At 37.7% G+C, this 15,618-nt stretch overlaps 2 protein-coding genes across 4 annotated transcripts; both read right to left on the bottom strand.

Moving 5' to 3' along the window:
* Nucleotides 1-202: 202 nt before the first annotated feature.
* Nucleotides 203-5,375, bottom strand: LOC149398927 (Prolyl oligopeptidase family protein). The gene is made up of 11 exons (XM_089611018.1): nucleotides 4,977-5,375; nucleotides 4,034-4,212; nucleotides 3,734-3,962; nucleotides 3,510-3,651; nucleotides 3,244-3,447; nucleotides 2,636-2,767; nucleotides 2,398-2,526; nucleotides 1,914-2,293; nucleotides 1,326-1,542; nucleotides 1,036-1,232; nucleotides 203-756 (listed from the first exon to the last, which is right to left on the bottom strand). The coding sequence occupies exons 1-11, from the start codon at nucleotides 5,339-5,341 to the stop codon at nucleotides 573-575; spliced, it is 2,358 nt and encodes a 785-aa protein (XP_089467144.1). The 5' UTR covers nucleotides 5,342-5,375; the 3' UTR covers nucleotides 203-572.
* A 912-nt stretch (nucleotides 5,376-6,287) lies between these two features.
* On the bottom strand, nucleotides 6,288-10,510 carry LOC149398926 (protein NLP5-like). Of its 3 annotated transcripts, none has more exons than XM_089612343.1 (6): nucleotides 10,248-10,510; nucleotides 9,972-10,113; nucleotides 8,471-9,361; nucleotides 8,343-8,393; nucleotides 7,557-8,259; nucleotides 6,288-7,484 (listed from the first exon to the last, which is right to left on the bottom strand). In XM_089612343.1, exons 3-6 carry the CDS (start codon nucleotides 9,266-9,268, stop codon nucleotides 6,847-6,849), a joined length of 2,190 nt encoding a protein of 729 aa, XP_089468469.1. In that variant the 5' UTR covers nucleotides 9,269-9,361; nucleotides 9,972-10,113; nucleotides 10,248-10,510; the 3' UTR covers nucleotides 6,288-6,846. The 3 variants fall into 3 exon arrangements, with proteins under 3 accessions (XP_089468469.1, XP_089468470.1, XP_089468468.1); XM_089612344.1 differs by having other exon boundaries at nucleotides 8,471-9,304; XM_089612342.1 differs by having other exon boundaries at nucleotides 8,471-10,113.
* Between the last annotated feature and the right edge of the window lie 5,108 nt (nucleotides 10,511-15,618).

Here is a 15,618-nt window from a genome sequence, read left to right as displayed (position 1 = left end):
CAACTTGGTGGGGTAGTTTTTGCGCTCTAAACACTTCTTTTCACTTAACAGATAATGATGATCTAGCTTTCGTACTTTCTTTATAAATAAATAAATAAAAAAACACCCGACCAACTAATACATGAACAAAGTTCTATTAAATTTTGTTTATACCATCCATATACATTGTTAATGGGAAGTTTCATATGTGGAAACTGGCTTCTGAAAGGCTAAGTTGACAAAACTAAATTAAAAAACCTGATGATTGCCTAAAAAAAAATTCAACATGAATTATTATTATAACTATAAATAAATAAACTAATAAATCTGCATTGACAATGCCTGTATGAATTAGTAAACCATCTAGAACAATATAATACAGATGAAAGACCAGATTCCAGACCAAAACTACTCAAACCCTAAAGTTTATCGTACATTTTGACAAAACAGTAGAAACAAAGATATTAATACTCTCTCTCTCTCTCTTTGAGCCAATAAATAATTAAACTGTTTCTATATATGGCAAAATTTCAGAACAGAAAGAACATACTTGTCCCAGATTAAGTTGCTTAATTTGGAGGGCAGAGACGAGATCAAGGAAGTCTCATAATCTTGATGAGAAACGCAGACTCTAAAGCTGCTTCTCTGCACTGAAGGTAACGGTTATCTCCTGCAACCGGCATCATCGTCATATTAAGCAGCACCGGTCGGTTTGGGTCGTACACCGTTAATTCGCGAACTCGTGCGACCCATTTCGCACATTCCCAAAATCCAAATCTGAATATATTTATATATATATATATATATATATATATATATATATATATATATGTCACCGGAAACAGTAAGGTCGTCAGAAAAAAGACTAAGCAACTTGGCATAGTTAGAAATTGAAAATTTGCATATGTAGGGATTTCGTAATACTAAGGATTCCATTCTCTTTGCCCTTAAAATTTCCATGATAAAAATATAAACTTTCTCACATTTTCCTTCATATTTTCAATTTTCATGGTGAAATCCGGGTTCCAAATATAGCCTTTAAGATCGAAAGATCACCTTGTGTTGAGTTGCAAAGATGTTGAAACCAAGACAGCCGGATAAAGAGCGTCCTTCTGAATGTTGTCATATGGAGAATATTTTCGTATAGCGTGAAAATCATCAATTTTGTGAGGGTTTCCAAATTCTTCATAATCAACAGGCGTGGGTGATACAATCGGATATAGAAGATTGTTTGTGGCGTCCAAAAAGGGATACTAAAACAAAATGAAAAAAGAGAGAGAGAGAGAGAAATGTTAGTTCATGTTTATTAGATTTTTAAAATACCCAACGCTCACAAGTATCTTTACCTTCAAAACTACAGCTCGGAATAAGTCTGGGCGACAATTAATGGCTGAAGCGACCACAAGTCCTCCAGCACCGAGACCCGCGCCAGCAAGTTGTTTTTCATTAACAATCTCTGTTTCAACAAGATATTCTGCACATGAGATATAATCTCTAACTGAGTTACTCTTCTTTGAGCCTCGACCGTCATAATGCCACGTCTTACCGCCGCCACCTCCGCCTCTGGATCAAAAATAATAATACCACCAAAAAAAAAAAAAGTTTCATACTTGCAGGAAAAAACAGCTTCTTCGCGCAAAAGCTCTCAACTATCATGTGGGGTATTTTGGTCTCTCAACCAATTTTCTGAGCAAAATAGTTGTCAAACTATTGATTTTGTAGCATTTTAGTCATGGTAATGAAATCTATCGCCAAAGAGACTCAAAAACACATTTTACAATTTAAATAACATATTAGTTTTATTAAATAAAATAGGCTAACTTAATTATAACCCTACCATAATAACAAGTCAGTTGAGTTTGTTCAAATATAAACAAATTAGTTGAGTTTGTACAAGTTTGTTGAAGCTAATATAGATGACATATTTGACAGACCTCACATCGGCAAATGCAACAGTCCAACCACGATCGAGAAGGCTTTTCAGTTCACTGCGCCAACGCTTGTCGAGCGGCTGACCATAAGCTCCGTAGCCGTGAATCAGACCCGGTTTGTGATCTTCTTTCTTCTTTTTACGACAATAAACGACTGTGAGCGGAACCCGAACCCCGTCCCCAGATGAGACGTCGTGGCGCTCACAGGCGTAGAACTCAGAGAGGTCATTCCACAAGTTATGCTCGTTCGGCTTTTCTTGGGCTATGCTCTCCAATGAAGACCTTCCATAGAGAATTTTCGCTCTCTCGTGAAAAACATTTTGCTGATGAACGATGTACCATTTTCCGCTAGACATGTCGTAATCAACAACTGCATCTGGCATCTAACAGCCACACTAGATTAAGGCTTCTCATAATACCACCAAAGGAAATTTATCACATAAAAAAATGGAGCAAAATGAGGTAAAATTAACCGAGTATCACATACCACGGGCGATGATATAGTAAAGCGCACAGTTGGGGAGTAGAAATCATTATTCGGTCCGGGTAAAAAGTGGCAAACGTATTTCGGAAGAGGTAGGTATGACATGTCGAGCTCTTTCAGAGAAAACAGTCCCTTCAAAAATCAGAAAGAAAAGAGGAAAGCATGCGTGAGTTTTGATGTTAAAACTCGAATTTCTCGCGAATAGGGATTTCGTGTCAGAATACTGTTTTCAGAAATGAACCTTCTCAGCAGGCAAAGGAAGAGGAATTGAACCGAGTTTATACAGCCCATCTTCCTTTAGAGACAGTACCAAGTGTGAATTGAAAAAATAAACATTCTCAATGATCAAATCAGGTTCATCAGTAAATACATCCTGCAAATTATGACAGAGTGAAATTGAGAGCAAGCGATAAGGACAGAGCAGATTAATATATATAAAAATGTCAAACAAAATGGATCAAAGAAGTTCACAGAATGCAGAATGAAAAGTGTAGGATTAGTCGGTTTCCTATCTATAAGTTTTATTTGTCTCTTTATTTTAGATAATGCATGTCATTCAATTTTAGATTAGTAAGGAAATCATTCCTTAGTAAATGATTCTTTCATACCTGTATGTATGGACTAACAACTCATACTAATACTGTTTCTCACCCTTAACAATTAATTAATTCTTTTATTGCCTAAAGTCTTATGAGTTCATTCCACCGACTTTCAAATAGGAGAATCGAATCAACACCAAGTGGGAAAAAATCCAAAAATAACAACATAGTAATCTGACATAACTACAATAATTCATTCTTTTGCAGAGGAAGAAACTACAACTATACACAGTGTAATTAACCCACCAACCTCCCATACTCTCAGTGTGTTAGAAGCTCCAACGGGGCTACGGAGAAGATAATGAGAGTCAACTGGTTGACCAGCTTTTGCGGCGTTGGTGAAAAGATAAAAGAAACCCAGATGGTGCTCTATAATACACAAGGCTCTTGTTTGATTACATTCCCACACCAAACTCAGCCCAGAGAAAGGATCGGCTGCGTTTATCACATACATCTAAACACATGGTTATGATTCGTCTCGTCGTTTGAACCAGGAGAATCGATCTTCACTCATACCTTGCAGGATTTAGGAGAGAGCAGATTCACAGCCACAAAGCGGAAATCTTTAGTGTTCCTAATAATAAGATCCGCATCCTCGTCCAGTTCTTCGTGTACCAAAACATCTTCATCGCTTGATCCCATCGTACTGCAATATATCCTGTGAAGCAAGAAAGAAATTGATTATTATTACATTTTTTTTTTAACCTGGAAAACAGTTATATAAGCTTACGAATTACAACCTGTACGGCCTATTCTTCTTCGGATCAGTGACGACGTAGAGCAAAGCCCGGCCATCCTTGGCCCACGCCAAGGTCGTGACTCTGTCTACCTGTGGCTTGTCACACAAGGCACTGCCAGAATTCAAATTCCTCACATATAACCTGGTAAAGCCTTTGTCTATGTCGTACATTGTGTACGCAATGAACCGATGATCCGGTGACACTTCCGACAACCCTTCGTGAGCAAGACCTATGTATAGAAAAAACTAGTGTTTGTTTCTTTCTATTATCTAGGGTTTCTAAAAAAGGGGAGAAAATTACCTCCGAATCGTTCGGTTTCTTTATTGTAATCGATGAGCTTCTGCTCGATCTTCTGCCCCGATGTGAAATCGAACCCGGCTGAAGGGGATTTGTTCGATATGAATTCTTCGTTCAAGCTCGCGAGTCTCCGACACAGTACCTGAAATGGCTTCCCTTCCTCGACGCGGCGATAGTACAGCCTTCACAGAGAAACCAAAAGTCTTTAAACCTTCAGATTTCTTCTTGCTACAGAGCCAAACAACAGAAACAAAGAAAAATGAAACGCTATTTCATCGTTCTGATTTTTTGGAGATCCAATACAAAAATGAAAGAAATCTATTTTTTTTTTCCTTCATCTGAATCAGAGAGGAAAGCATTGACGAAAACTCTAACCATGGTACCCGGAGAATTGACGAGTACCGAGCAGATTAATTTATAGATATAATCATGTTACTCCTTCGAAGCGGCTAAGCCTTAACCAAACTAATTCCTTACTTACTGATGGCAGAAATAGAAACAAGATCCAGCCAAATAGAAACAGCAAGAAAAAAAAACGAAGAGTAGAAATGCTAGTTCATCGTTCTGATTTCTCGAGATCCAACGAACGAAAGAGATTTTGTGTTTTTCAAATTCTGAATCAGAGAGGAAACAATTGACGAAGATTCTAGCCAAGGTCGACACTGAATCGGAGTCCATAAAAGATCCGACAATGGCTTGGTCTGGCTGAGCTCAGAAGAATCTTCGAGAAGGCTTTTCTACAAATTTCTAACTGATTCAGCCTTCAGATTTCTTTTCTACGGATATTTTTCGAAAGTATCGACGAAGATAAACAAAACTGTTTTAAACCTTCAGATTTTTTCTTTTCTTTTCTACGGAGCCAAACAGAAACAAGAAAAAGAAAACGGAATAAGCGAGACGCTAATTTATCGTTCTGATTTCTCAAAGAAAATAAAGGTTTTCTAACCACGGTCCCCAGCGAGTTGGATACGATGAGAGCTCGAAGGCGAGTCGAGAAGCCATTTCCGATTGAAGCTTGCTCTGGAATCGTTCGGTGTCGGACATGACTGCGTCGAAGTACTTCTCTTCTTGTTCCATGTAAATGTTCATGTGCCTCATCGCCACCTTGTCGCTGAGGCTCGTCATCCAGCTGTACGGATCCTCCCATGTCTGGTCGTGGAATGTGAAGCTCTGCGGCTTCTTCGGCGGCGACGGAGGCTTCGGCGGCGGCGGGGGTCTCGGGGGAGACCTGATGTACGGCCTCCGGTGAAGAAAGAACTTGCTCGCCGGTAATATTCCGGAGCGGCGGTGGAAGGTTAAGAGGCTTCGCATTTGGGTTTTTGGGTGTGTTGTTTTGTTTGCAAGACTTTTGAAGGGTTTAAGCCTTTTTAAGAAGTGATCGGAAAATAAAATATAAAAAGGGGATTTAGACAAAAAAAATTTTGGTAAAATACTATTTAAACATGAAATATAACTTCTTCCGTTAGAATACACGTTACGGCTAAAATATTCAAATCAAGATTCAAAAATGCAGTTTTCGACGCTGTTTGCATTTTTTTCGACGTCGTTTTAAACTTTCTGATTTACGGAAAATGGACACGTAGGCAAAAAATCTAACGAAAAAAATGCTAAAATATAAATTCATAAAAAAATACTTTTAAATATAGTCCCAATATAAACAAAACAAATCGTACATATCAAACTTGTATATTTTCACACTTTAAATCACACCACAAAATATATAAAAGACGAAAATAATAAGTATCCAATTTTTATGCATGTAAAATATATGATATTTAAGATTTAATAATATCCATATATATTACGTATGTATTGGTATTTATTTCTTTTGGGATTTTTTTATATAAACTCTATATACTAATTTTTTTTTAATTTTTTGTATAATATTTTTAATTTTCAAACATATAAAATACATGAGTACATATACATTGACCGGATGTACATTGAGTGTCGTAGCATTTAACTAACGGATTAATTACATTATTTTCCCCCGAACTTTGACGTTTGTAATGACTTGTCCCCCAAAATTCGAAAAATAGCATTCGTGCTCTTGTAATCTTGCATTAATGAAATTGTACTCCTTCCATTAAAATCTACATGACGGTGTTAAACAAGAAATGATAAAATAGTATTCTTCCTCTTATTCATTCTTTTGTTTTATTTCTTTTATTATTGTTTAAAAATATAAAATTAAATATTAAATCTTAAAATTCAACAGTAATTAATCCTTACAATTAACTCTTGGTGACTTTTCTTCTTCTTCTCCAGTAGAACTCTTCTTCTTCAATGGATAATCTCTAGGCTTGCAGATAGCCTTCACCTTCGTAGACTAGGCGTCTCATCACTATTTGACTTATCTCTATTAGTCTCTTTCCGCTTTCTAGTAGCATTCTTCTTTGCAGGCCCCGGAATTAGCTACTAGTTCTTCAGAGGAAATGTTTCATGACACAGAGTCGACAATCATATTTGAGGAGTCTAACTTCATGACTGTGAAGTTGCGGCAAAGAGATAAAAAGAAAAAAATTAAAAAGGCCGATGAAATAAATTGACAATCATATATTCTTGCGGAATATTCCATTCAATATGTTGCGAAAAAATTAACAATCATATTTTTGGAGACTCAGCAGTCACCATGAAATAAAAAAAGCACCTTAACTAAAGCTACTCACCATAATCGTAGGCGTACATAAATATGAACATGCCCGTTTGAGCCTAGCAAGGAACAACAAATTTGACTATTGACCATAATCTTCAACATCTTACTGTAGTTGAACATTATTGTTGCTGTATAACTATACAAAAAAAAAAAACGGTTGTTAGGAGGGTGCGGGTCGGGAGAGAGGGTGGAGGGAGAGCTTGATGGTGGTGGCGCGACACACGTCTAAGCACTCGTCCAAGTCGGCGTCGCACGTCAACAGCACCCACTCGGAGTCGTCGTCCAAGTACTTGATGGTGAAACCCGCCATGTCATCGATCCCGAATCGCCTGCCGATCTCGTCTCGCAGCTGCGACAGCCCCCACGTGGCGTCCATTCGGAACCTCGTCTTGTCGTCCCCGAAGCTCACCTTCACGCGCTCGCGCTGGTCCAGCAGGGACTTGTGGCTGTGGGACCGCGGCATCGCCGTCTTCTTCTGCGCGCCGTCGTCTTTGTTGAGGACCACTTCGCTGCACACCCGCTTGAGGGCGCCGGCGCTGGTGGTGCACTGGCTGGAGCTCGAGCTCTGGAGGCTCCCGGAGGAGGACGTGGACGCGGCCTCGGGCTCCGCGGCGGAGGGGGCCAGCTCCGGGAAGTCGGAGTAGAAGGAGTCGATCTGGAAGGCTCCGGAAGCGCCTTGGACCGAGTCTATCACCAGCTGGAGCTTCTGCAGGGAGTGGCCCACCTTCTTGATTTTGCGAGACGGCCACCGTTTGATCCCGTGTTGTCGACAAATTCTTTTCAGTGTGGTTGAGCACACTGCCAATCACCCTCATTCTCAGTTCCACATGTGTTGTACTATAAAGGAGAGAGAGAGAGAGAGAGTAGTACCTCCGATGCTCTTGGCGGCGTCTTTGAGGCTGCCGGAAAAGTACTGGCGGAGGACGTCCAAGGTGATGGTTTTCTCGACCTTGGTGCGGCGGCGGACGGCGGGGGGCGGGGGATCGGGGTGGTGGTGTTCTTCTTCTTCTTCTTGTTCTTGCTTGAGCTCGGTGTCGGTGATGACGCGGAGGGTGCGGCAGCGGTGCTGGACGATGAGGGAGAGGGAGGTGAGCATGCGCTTGTGGTCGGGGCAGTGGAGGGGCAGGAAGAACTCGAGCACGAAGTCGGCGGCGGCGGCGGCGGCGGAGACGGTGCGCAGGCGGATGGCGACGGCGGCGCGCATGTCGAAGAGGGCGGCGTGGTGGGACAGCGGGTACCGGGCCTTGGGGAAGGCGCGCAGGTCCGGGCAGAAGCACGGCTCGTTGGTGGTGAAGGCGGACCCCACCACCCCTTGCCCCCTCAGCAGGTGGTGCTCCGAGCAGGCCTCGTGGAAGCCCCGCACGCGCCCGTCCCCGACGTAGCACGCGCTGTCCACCGTCGACACGCACTCCGAGAACCTCTCGTGGGAGTGCCGCATGCCCATCCCCGCCTGGGACGCGCACGGGACCCACGTCTGCGCCAGCGGCAGCCCGTGGGTCTCGCACGCGCACTGCAGCACCTCTTTGATCTCCGCCAACGCCGCCTCGTAGTAATATAACTTGCTGCTGCTCACCTGCACCACCCATTCACTACTTTACATATTCATTTTCTCGACCTTTGGTATTCACATACATACATACATACATACATACATACCCTGGCATTCTTAGGGGCCCCCAAAACCTCGCAGCTCTTGAGATCCACAGCCTGCAAAACACATACACAGAGAGTCAAGTGACAGGCAGTTTCGGAGACAAGCGAGGAATGAAGGATATAGAGTGTACCTCGAGAGCCTTGCAGACGCTCTCGAGCTCGGGGCGGTACTTGATCTTCTGAGTGGTCATGACGACCTCGATGACGCCGAGGCAGGCCCGTCCTTGGTTGTCGAAGACGGGGAGGGCGAGGGTGGCGCGCACGTCGTGGAGGTGGGCGTGCTGCAGCCGTGGGTACTCGTCGTTCCTGAAGAACCGCACGTCCGGCGTCCACTCCGGGACCCGCCCCGAGAACACCCTCCCCGGCAGCCCCTTCACCGACGACGACGACGACAGTTTCTTCTCGTTGCCGTCGTCGTCGTTGTCGTCGTCGATGGAGAATTGGTACTTGACGGAGATGTCGCGGTACCTGGCCAGGCTGTGGCAGGCGTCGTCGAGGGCGAAAGGCAGATCTCGGGTGACGAGAACGCGCTTGCCTTGTCCTCCCTCGACGGGCACCCAAATCTGGACCAGCACCGACTTGTCTCGAATCATTTCCTTTATGTAATTCAGAGCTCGGCACAGCTTCTCCACCACGCTCGGCCCTCCCGCCACCACTGCCTCCGTCGCCGCCGTCGTTTGGGCGGTGTTGATGATGTCCAATTCATTATTATTATTATTATAATTAGGCCACGGCTCCGAGTTCAAACAAGACAGGTTCGGAATCGGATTGGCCGCCAGAAAAGAGGCGGTCTGGTTGAGGAAGTCAGAGCCTTCTTTGGTGTCCAACCAACAGCCTTCTAAGAAGAGATCGTCCATGAACTCCATATCCATGGCCGAATCTGATGGAGCTCCGAACATAGTCGACGCTGATAACACCCCGTCTTCCATCTTCTTCTTCTTTTGACTTCTATGATTCCACTACTACTATTATTTCCTCACCGCAAATCACAAAACCCTAGTAGTAAGTAAGTCTATCCAAAGCTGTCAATCAAAGAAAGAATCTTTTTGTATTACATAATAGAATCGAACTCAAGCGATCGAAACGCCAGGAGTTTTTTTTTTTTTTTTTTTTCTTCCTATTTTTTGTTCCTTTGATTGATTTCCGCAGACTCAGAAGAAGGAAAGAAAAAAAAAGAAAGAAAGAAACTTTCAGGAAATCAAAAACAAATCAAATCTGCAAGCACTGAAAAGGAATAGAATAGAATGGAATCTGATTGAGAAAAATGAAACATGAACATGTTGTATCCACCAAAAGTTGCAAAAGCAAAGGGGAAAGCTTTTATTTATTTATTTATTTCCTTTCACCATTTTCCAAGTGAGAATAAAATAACAACGCACTTCTTCCTCCTCCTACAGATTCTTCCGAGAAAGTCTCTCTCTCTCTCTCTCTCCAACACAACACTCAATCAATATTATAATCAGACTTGAAAACGTATAGAGCTTCGCCGGAAGAATTACACAAAATGAGAAGTGGATGATGTACAACAACAATAATCACATCACAATAGCTTATCTAGTTTATGGCCCAAGATACCAAAACAATATCAACCATAAATATAATAAACCTAAATAGAAAAGGAAAACAACTCACTAAGTGGAGATTCTTGGAGATACTCAACACAACGCAAGTGGGTATATTTCTGTTTGCTTCTGATGAATAAAAACAATAAATGTAATAGTAATTATTTATGTATTCCCTGAAATACCCAAGCAAGAGCAAAGTGTGTCCGAGCCTGAGAAACGAGCAACAAGGAAACGGGTTTTAGTCCAACGAGTCAGGCTTCAAATCGTAACTGAATAGTAAAAAAGAGGCTACAAGTTCACAAAGAAAAAGGAGCCTTGGTTAAGAAAGAGAATCTGATCTTACGTGTTGCGTTGTGTTGTGTTGTGTTGTGTCGCTGTGTGTGTAACTGTAAAGGCCAATCCACACCCACACACGAACGAGGGAGAGAATCAGGAAGCTGATTCTTTCTTTCTTTTATTTTATAATAAGTATTAAATTGGGTGTTGATGACGAAAGCAAAAAAGCTTAATATAGGAGCCGAAATGCGAATGAATTCATGACTTCGGATAATCTCACAATCTCATTCTTCTCTCTCTCACACACGCCTCTCTCTCTCTCTCTCCCAATATTAGTATGGATCAATGTTCAAAATATCGGGATATATCGGTGATATATCGCCGATATATCGTTTTTTGAAGAGTCTCGGTAAAATATCCGTTGTAATCGTTATCGTTTTATAAATATCGGTAAAATATTGATGATATATCGACAAAATATCGTTTAGTTAAAAAATCCAAAATATCGACAAAATATCGTCCAAATTTGAAAATATCGTTTTTTTTTAATTTTTTTTTATTTTATTTTTTATTTATTATTTCTTATTATTTATACATTTTACTTATTAATTTTACTTAGTATAATGATATTATAAATATTTCTTTATTTATATTTTATTATACATATAAATATATGTATGATACATAACGTATTATATATATAATATCTATACTAAATTACTAATAGACTAAATAATTAAATATATAATACTATTCTTTTTTCTTTTTTTTTTTAAAGAATATTTGTAATGTAGTAGAAAAAATATTACAATTTCTTTGAAAAAATATTTTATTACATTTTTTAATATTGAGAAAGTAATGTAAATATTAATAATGTATATCTATAAGAAAAAAGTTATAGCTTATAGGTATATTTTAAATTTGATTGTTTTATTAGAAATTTAAAAATATAAATAGTGGTACATATTTTATTATATTTTGTTATAAGATTTTTGTCGATATATCCGTCGATAATCGATATATCATCGATATATCGCCGATATAATCGGTAGTCGGTATTAAAATTGTTATAGAATATCCGTCGATACTCGATATATCCGTAAAATCAGAACCTCGGTATGGGTATCGGTATCGATATTTTGAACATTGGTATGGATTATAGAATACTACATAATGACAAATCACAAATTATTCGCATAATTAGTTTTTTTTTTTTTGCTCTGATATTCGCATAATTAGTTACATCCATGAGAGTTGAGACCATCGGAGGAGCTACCACGTGTCCTCTTTTGTTTGATTTATGTAATGAAACTAATTAATAATTTCATATTTATGTTTTAAATTATTTTTATTTATTCCCTAAAAAATGTTATATTATCTATGTTTCAATTTTAAATAATTATTGTTGATTTATACCGTATGTTACACATAATTAATAAATAAAATATAATTATTTTTTTATATATGTAATTAGACATTAAATTATTATATTTTAAAAACATTTTAGATTAAAAGATCTAATAAAAAATACATATTATTAGAATATTTTATTTAGTGTAAGATATAGTGTAATACTATTGAAACAAAATAAAAAATTTGTGTAAAAATTACGTTAAAATCGATGTATGCATTGGAGATGCTCTTATAATATTGAAGCTGTTGTGGGCTTTTACCGTGACAAATTAAACATAGATTACATGGAAGCAAACCACTCGAGTCGTCTTAATAGGTAAGCAACAAAGTGATCCCTCTAAAAAGAAAACAATACATCATTACGGCACATAATATTATAGTACTACAATTTGGAGTAGAATAATTGTATAAAGCTCGGAGCTTTTGTGCAAAGATAAATTTGATTCAACAAAGTTGTGTGTAATATATAATACAATATAATATACCCACCCCACACACAGCAACAACAAATTGTCTATTAATCATAATATTTGTGTCAATTTTCCAAGTGGGTTATTATTCACTTTTCAAAATATTCTTTTCTTCTCTGACCACTGCTAGTCTGTGTTTATTTTCCTGATCCGAAAATTAATAAATAAAAAACATCAAAATGTGCTTACGTTATAAAACTAGAGTTATTTTAAAAGATTCTTAAAATAGAGAGTTGGTCTTACGTCAGCCAAAACCCCACCACCAGAGAGAGATGATAATAATCAAAATCAAAACAAAAGTTGACAACACAAGTTGGGGACTCGAAAACTTTTTTTTTTTTTTTCTTTCCTGAAATTGACCGCCCTTTGCTTCTTATGCGTTACGTATTGCAATTTGGCAAATAATGTGCAAAATACGTGTGGGTTTACTAAAAAGCCCTTTTGGTGAAAGAATGTGGTGACCACGCTTTGGGATTGGCTGAAGCCTTATTGTCAAGTTCCAGCCCAATTTCAGACTTGGAATCCCACCAAAATTAAATCTGATATTTATAAATTTTGTAAGAGCATCTTTAATGGTTTCTTGCTTAACAATTGTAGGGATTTGTTTGTAAATATAAAAAATGTTTAACTAGTTGCTTAATCATTGTTTTGCATATTGGTTATTGATTTAACTAAGCAAATCTAAGCAAATTGGCTCTATTAAGCTAGTTGCTTAACTATTTAACTCTAGAAAAATCTATGTGATAAATATAACTAATACATTTAGCTAAACTATTAAAATACTCTAATATTAATAGGAAGGACAAAGTACATATCGCATTCAAGATTCAACTTGTCCCCAAAGAATCTGGTGCATTTGGTTTGCCAAAACTCTCTGTTTTTTTTTTCTTCCCTTTTCTTTTGTGACGAATGACACATAATTCAACTTCTTAATTATTATATACCCATTAATGCAATCGAGATCGTCATTAAGTGGCTGGTTTCAAACGTCAAAAGTTTATCATGAGAGACAGTTTCTTATTACTCCTCTGATATTTATTTTATTATATATATATTTACATGGGAAAGTGAGTGGGTTTCATGTACATTTGGCTAACACTAGTGTGATTTCCTTTCCCTCTTTTGTTCTTTAAATACTATAATGGAATCGAAAGTTAATTGTTTTGTATTCCATCTATTAATATAATAGTGCTTCACAAATCAATGTGAAGACTTTCTGTCTGGACGTTAAGCTAATGTTAAGTAACATGATCAATTGAACAAATTATCTGAGAGAGAGAGAGACCATGGTTAGTTTAGTTTGTATGGTTTAGCCTTAGGCTTGATTGAATCATCAAAGCTATAAAATAATAACAGTATATTATAATTTATCAAACGTAATTATAAGTAGAATAAATAATTGCGGAACCATGGTAGGTTTGGAATCTTTTATTCTTAGTATTAAATTGAACTATGTAACCTTTATTAGTGTGTCTTGAAACAAGAAAGAGTCGAGGAAAAAGACGAATAATAAGAATACGTAAGCAATTGGGACAAAGTAGTGGGTGAAGTGGAATATTAAATAAAAACATACAACCATATTATTATTATATAGTTTTGTGGAATCAAATAGTTTCTGTGTATGTCATTATAAGGGCCTTCACGCTACCCATTTTCTGTTGAGTTAGTTCTACAGGTTGATAAGTACGGTCCAGCGAGACAGATCTTGCAAAATTAAGTATAAAAATATTTGTAATATTATCAACACAAAGAAATAAACAAAGAGAAATTTCATTTTCTAGACCCAAAAGTTATGGAAATATCTCAATTAGACCCGTTAGTTAAAAAATATCCAAAATTGGACTTTTGTACCAATTTTGGACGAAAATACCCTTAATTCAAAATAAACCCTCTCTCCATCTCTTTCATTCTCACTCTCACTTTCTCTCCACACCAAAGAACACCAAATCCGATGAGTTCCAACGCCCACTACACCAAATCCGACCGAAACCACCATAAATCCGACCTCCACCGAAAATACCATTGATTTGAATGAGATTTGGAGGTCAATTTTTTTTTTTTTTTTAAATCTGGGAATTTCTGATGAAGATCATCGGAATCCATCGGATCCGACCGAATCCGATGGATTCCGACGGATTCCGATGGATTCCGACGGGATCCGATGGATTCCGACACGTTCCGACGAGTTCCGATGGATTCCGACACGTTCCGACATGTTTGATTTTTTTTTTAATAACTTAAGATAAATAGAAAGAGTTTTTTTTTTTTTTTTTTTTTTTTTTTTTTTTTTTTTATTTAAAGCCCATATAACACTACTAAACAAAATTCATTCTCTACTTATTAGTATGTTGTTCATAATAAAAAAAAAACAACTAATCATTAATTAGAAGAAAAAAAACAACTAATTATGTTGTTCATAATTAAAAAAAACTAATTATTAGTATGTTGTTCATAATAAAAAAAAAACAACTAATCATTAATTAGAAAAAAAACAACTAATTATGTTGTTCATAATTAAAAAGAAAAACTAATCATTAATTAGAAAAAAACAACTAATTATTAGCATATTTTATTAGTATATTTTGTTCATAAAAAAAAAAAAAAAAAAAAAAAAAAAAAAAAAAAAAAAAACTCTTTCTATTTATCTTAAATTATTAAAAAAAAATTCAAACATGTCGGAATCCATCGGAAATTCCCATATTTAAAAAAAAAAAAAAAAAAATTGAACTCCAAATCTCATTCAAATCAAGGGTATTTTCGGTGGAGGTCGGATTTATGGTGGTTTCGGTCGGATTTGGTGTGGTGGGCGTTGGAACTCATCGGATTTGGTGTTCTTTGGTGTGGAGAGAAAGTGAGAGTGAGAATGAAAGAGATAGAGATAGGGTTTATTTTGAATTAAGGGTATTTTTGTCCAAAATTGGTACAAAAGTCCAATTTTGGATATCTTTTAACTAGCGGGTCTAATCGAGATATTTCCATAACTTTTGGGTATAGAAAATGAAATTTCTCCAAACAAAATAGTTGTCAGTTTTTTATTTGACTATACTATGTAATGTTTCACTTTGTCGTTTGTACAACAAGAGAGGGAAGCACAGTGGAGCTTTTCGATCTATACTCTGTTACTTACTTTTCTTTACTTGCATCAAAATTAATTATTACATATGCTTGAGTGCTAGGCCTCTATAGTCCCATACCGTCTTATGAATTAACAAAACCGATCGTTATAAAAAAAATTAACAAAACCGACAAATTTTTGTAGATCGGTCTGATTTCATAAAAATATTAAATTATTTCAAATAATAACATTAGCTCCCTATTCTTAAAGGTGTGGGGTTCCATATAAAACCAAGACACTAGGAGCGTGAAGTATAGACTCGATCAGGTAGCCCACAACCGAGAATGGGCCCCGTTTTGATACCATCTTAAATGTGTGGGGTTTCATCTAAAACCAAGCTTGGTAATGAGAGGAGTAATCCACAAGCTTTATAAAAAGCCCAGGATCATAATACCCAATCGATGTAGGACTATCCTTGATATCTATCCATTAATACGTTT

Source organism: Urtica dioica, chromosome 4 (assembly GCF_054948205.1).
Source record: "Urtica dioica subsp. dioica isolate 48M chromosome 4, U.dioica_male_clone48M_v1_H2, whole genome shotgun sequence".
NCBI lineage: Eukaryota > Viridiplantae > Streptophyta > Magnoliopsida > Rosales > Urticaceae > Urtica > Urtica dioica.
The sequence above is the reverse complement of the archived record's forward strand: the minus strand, read 5'-3'. Positions and strand labels throughout refer to the sequence as shown.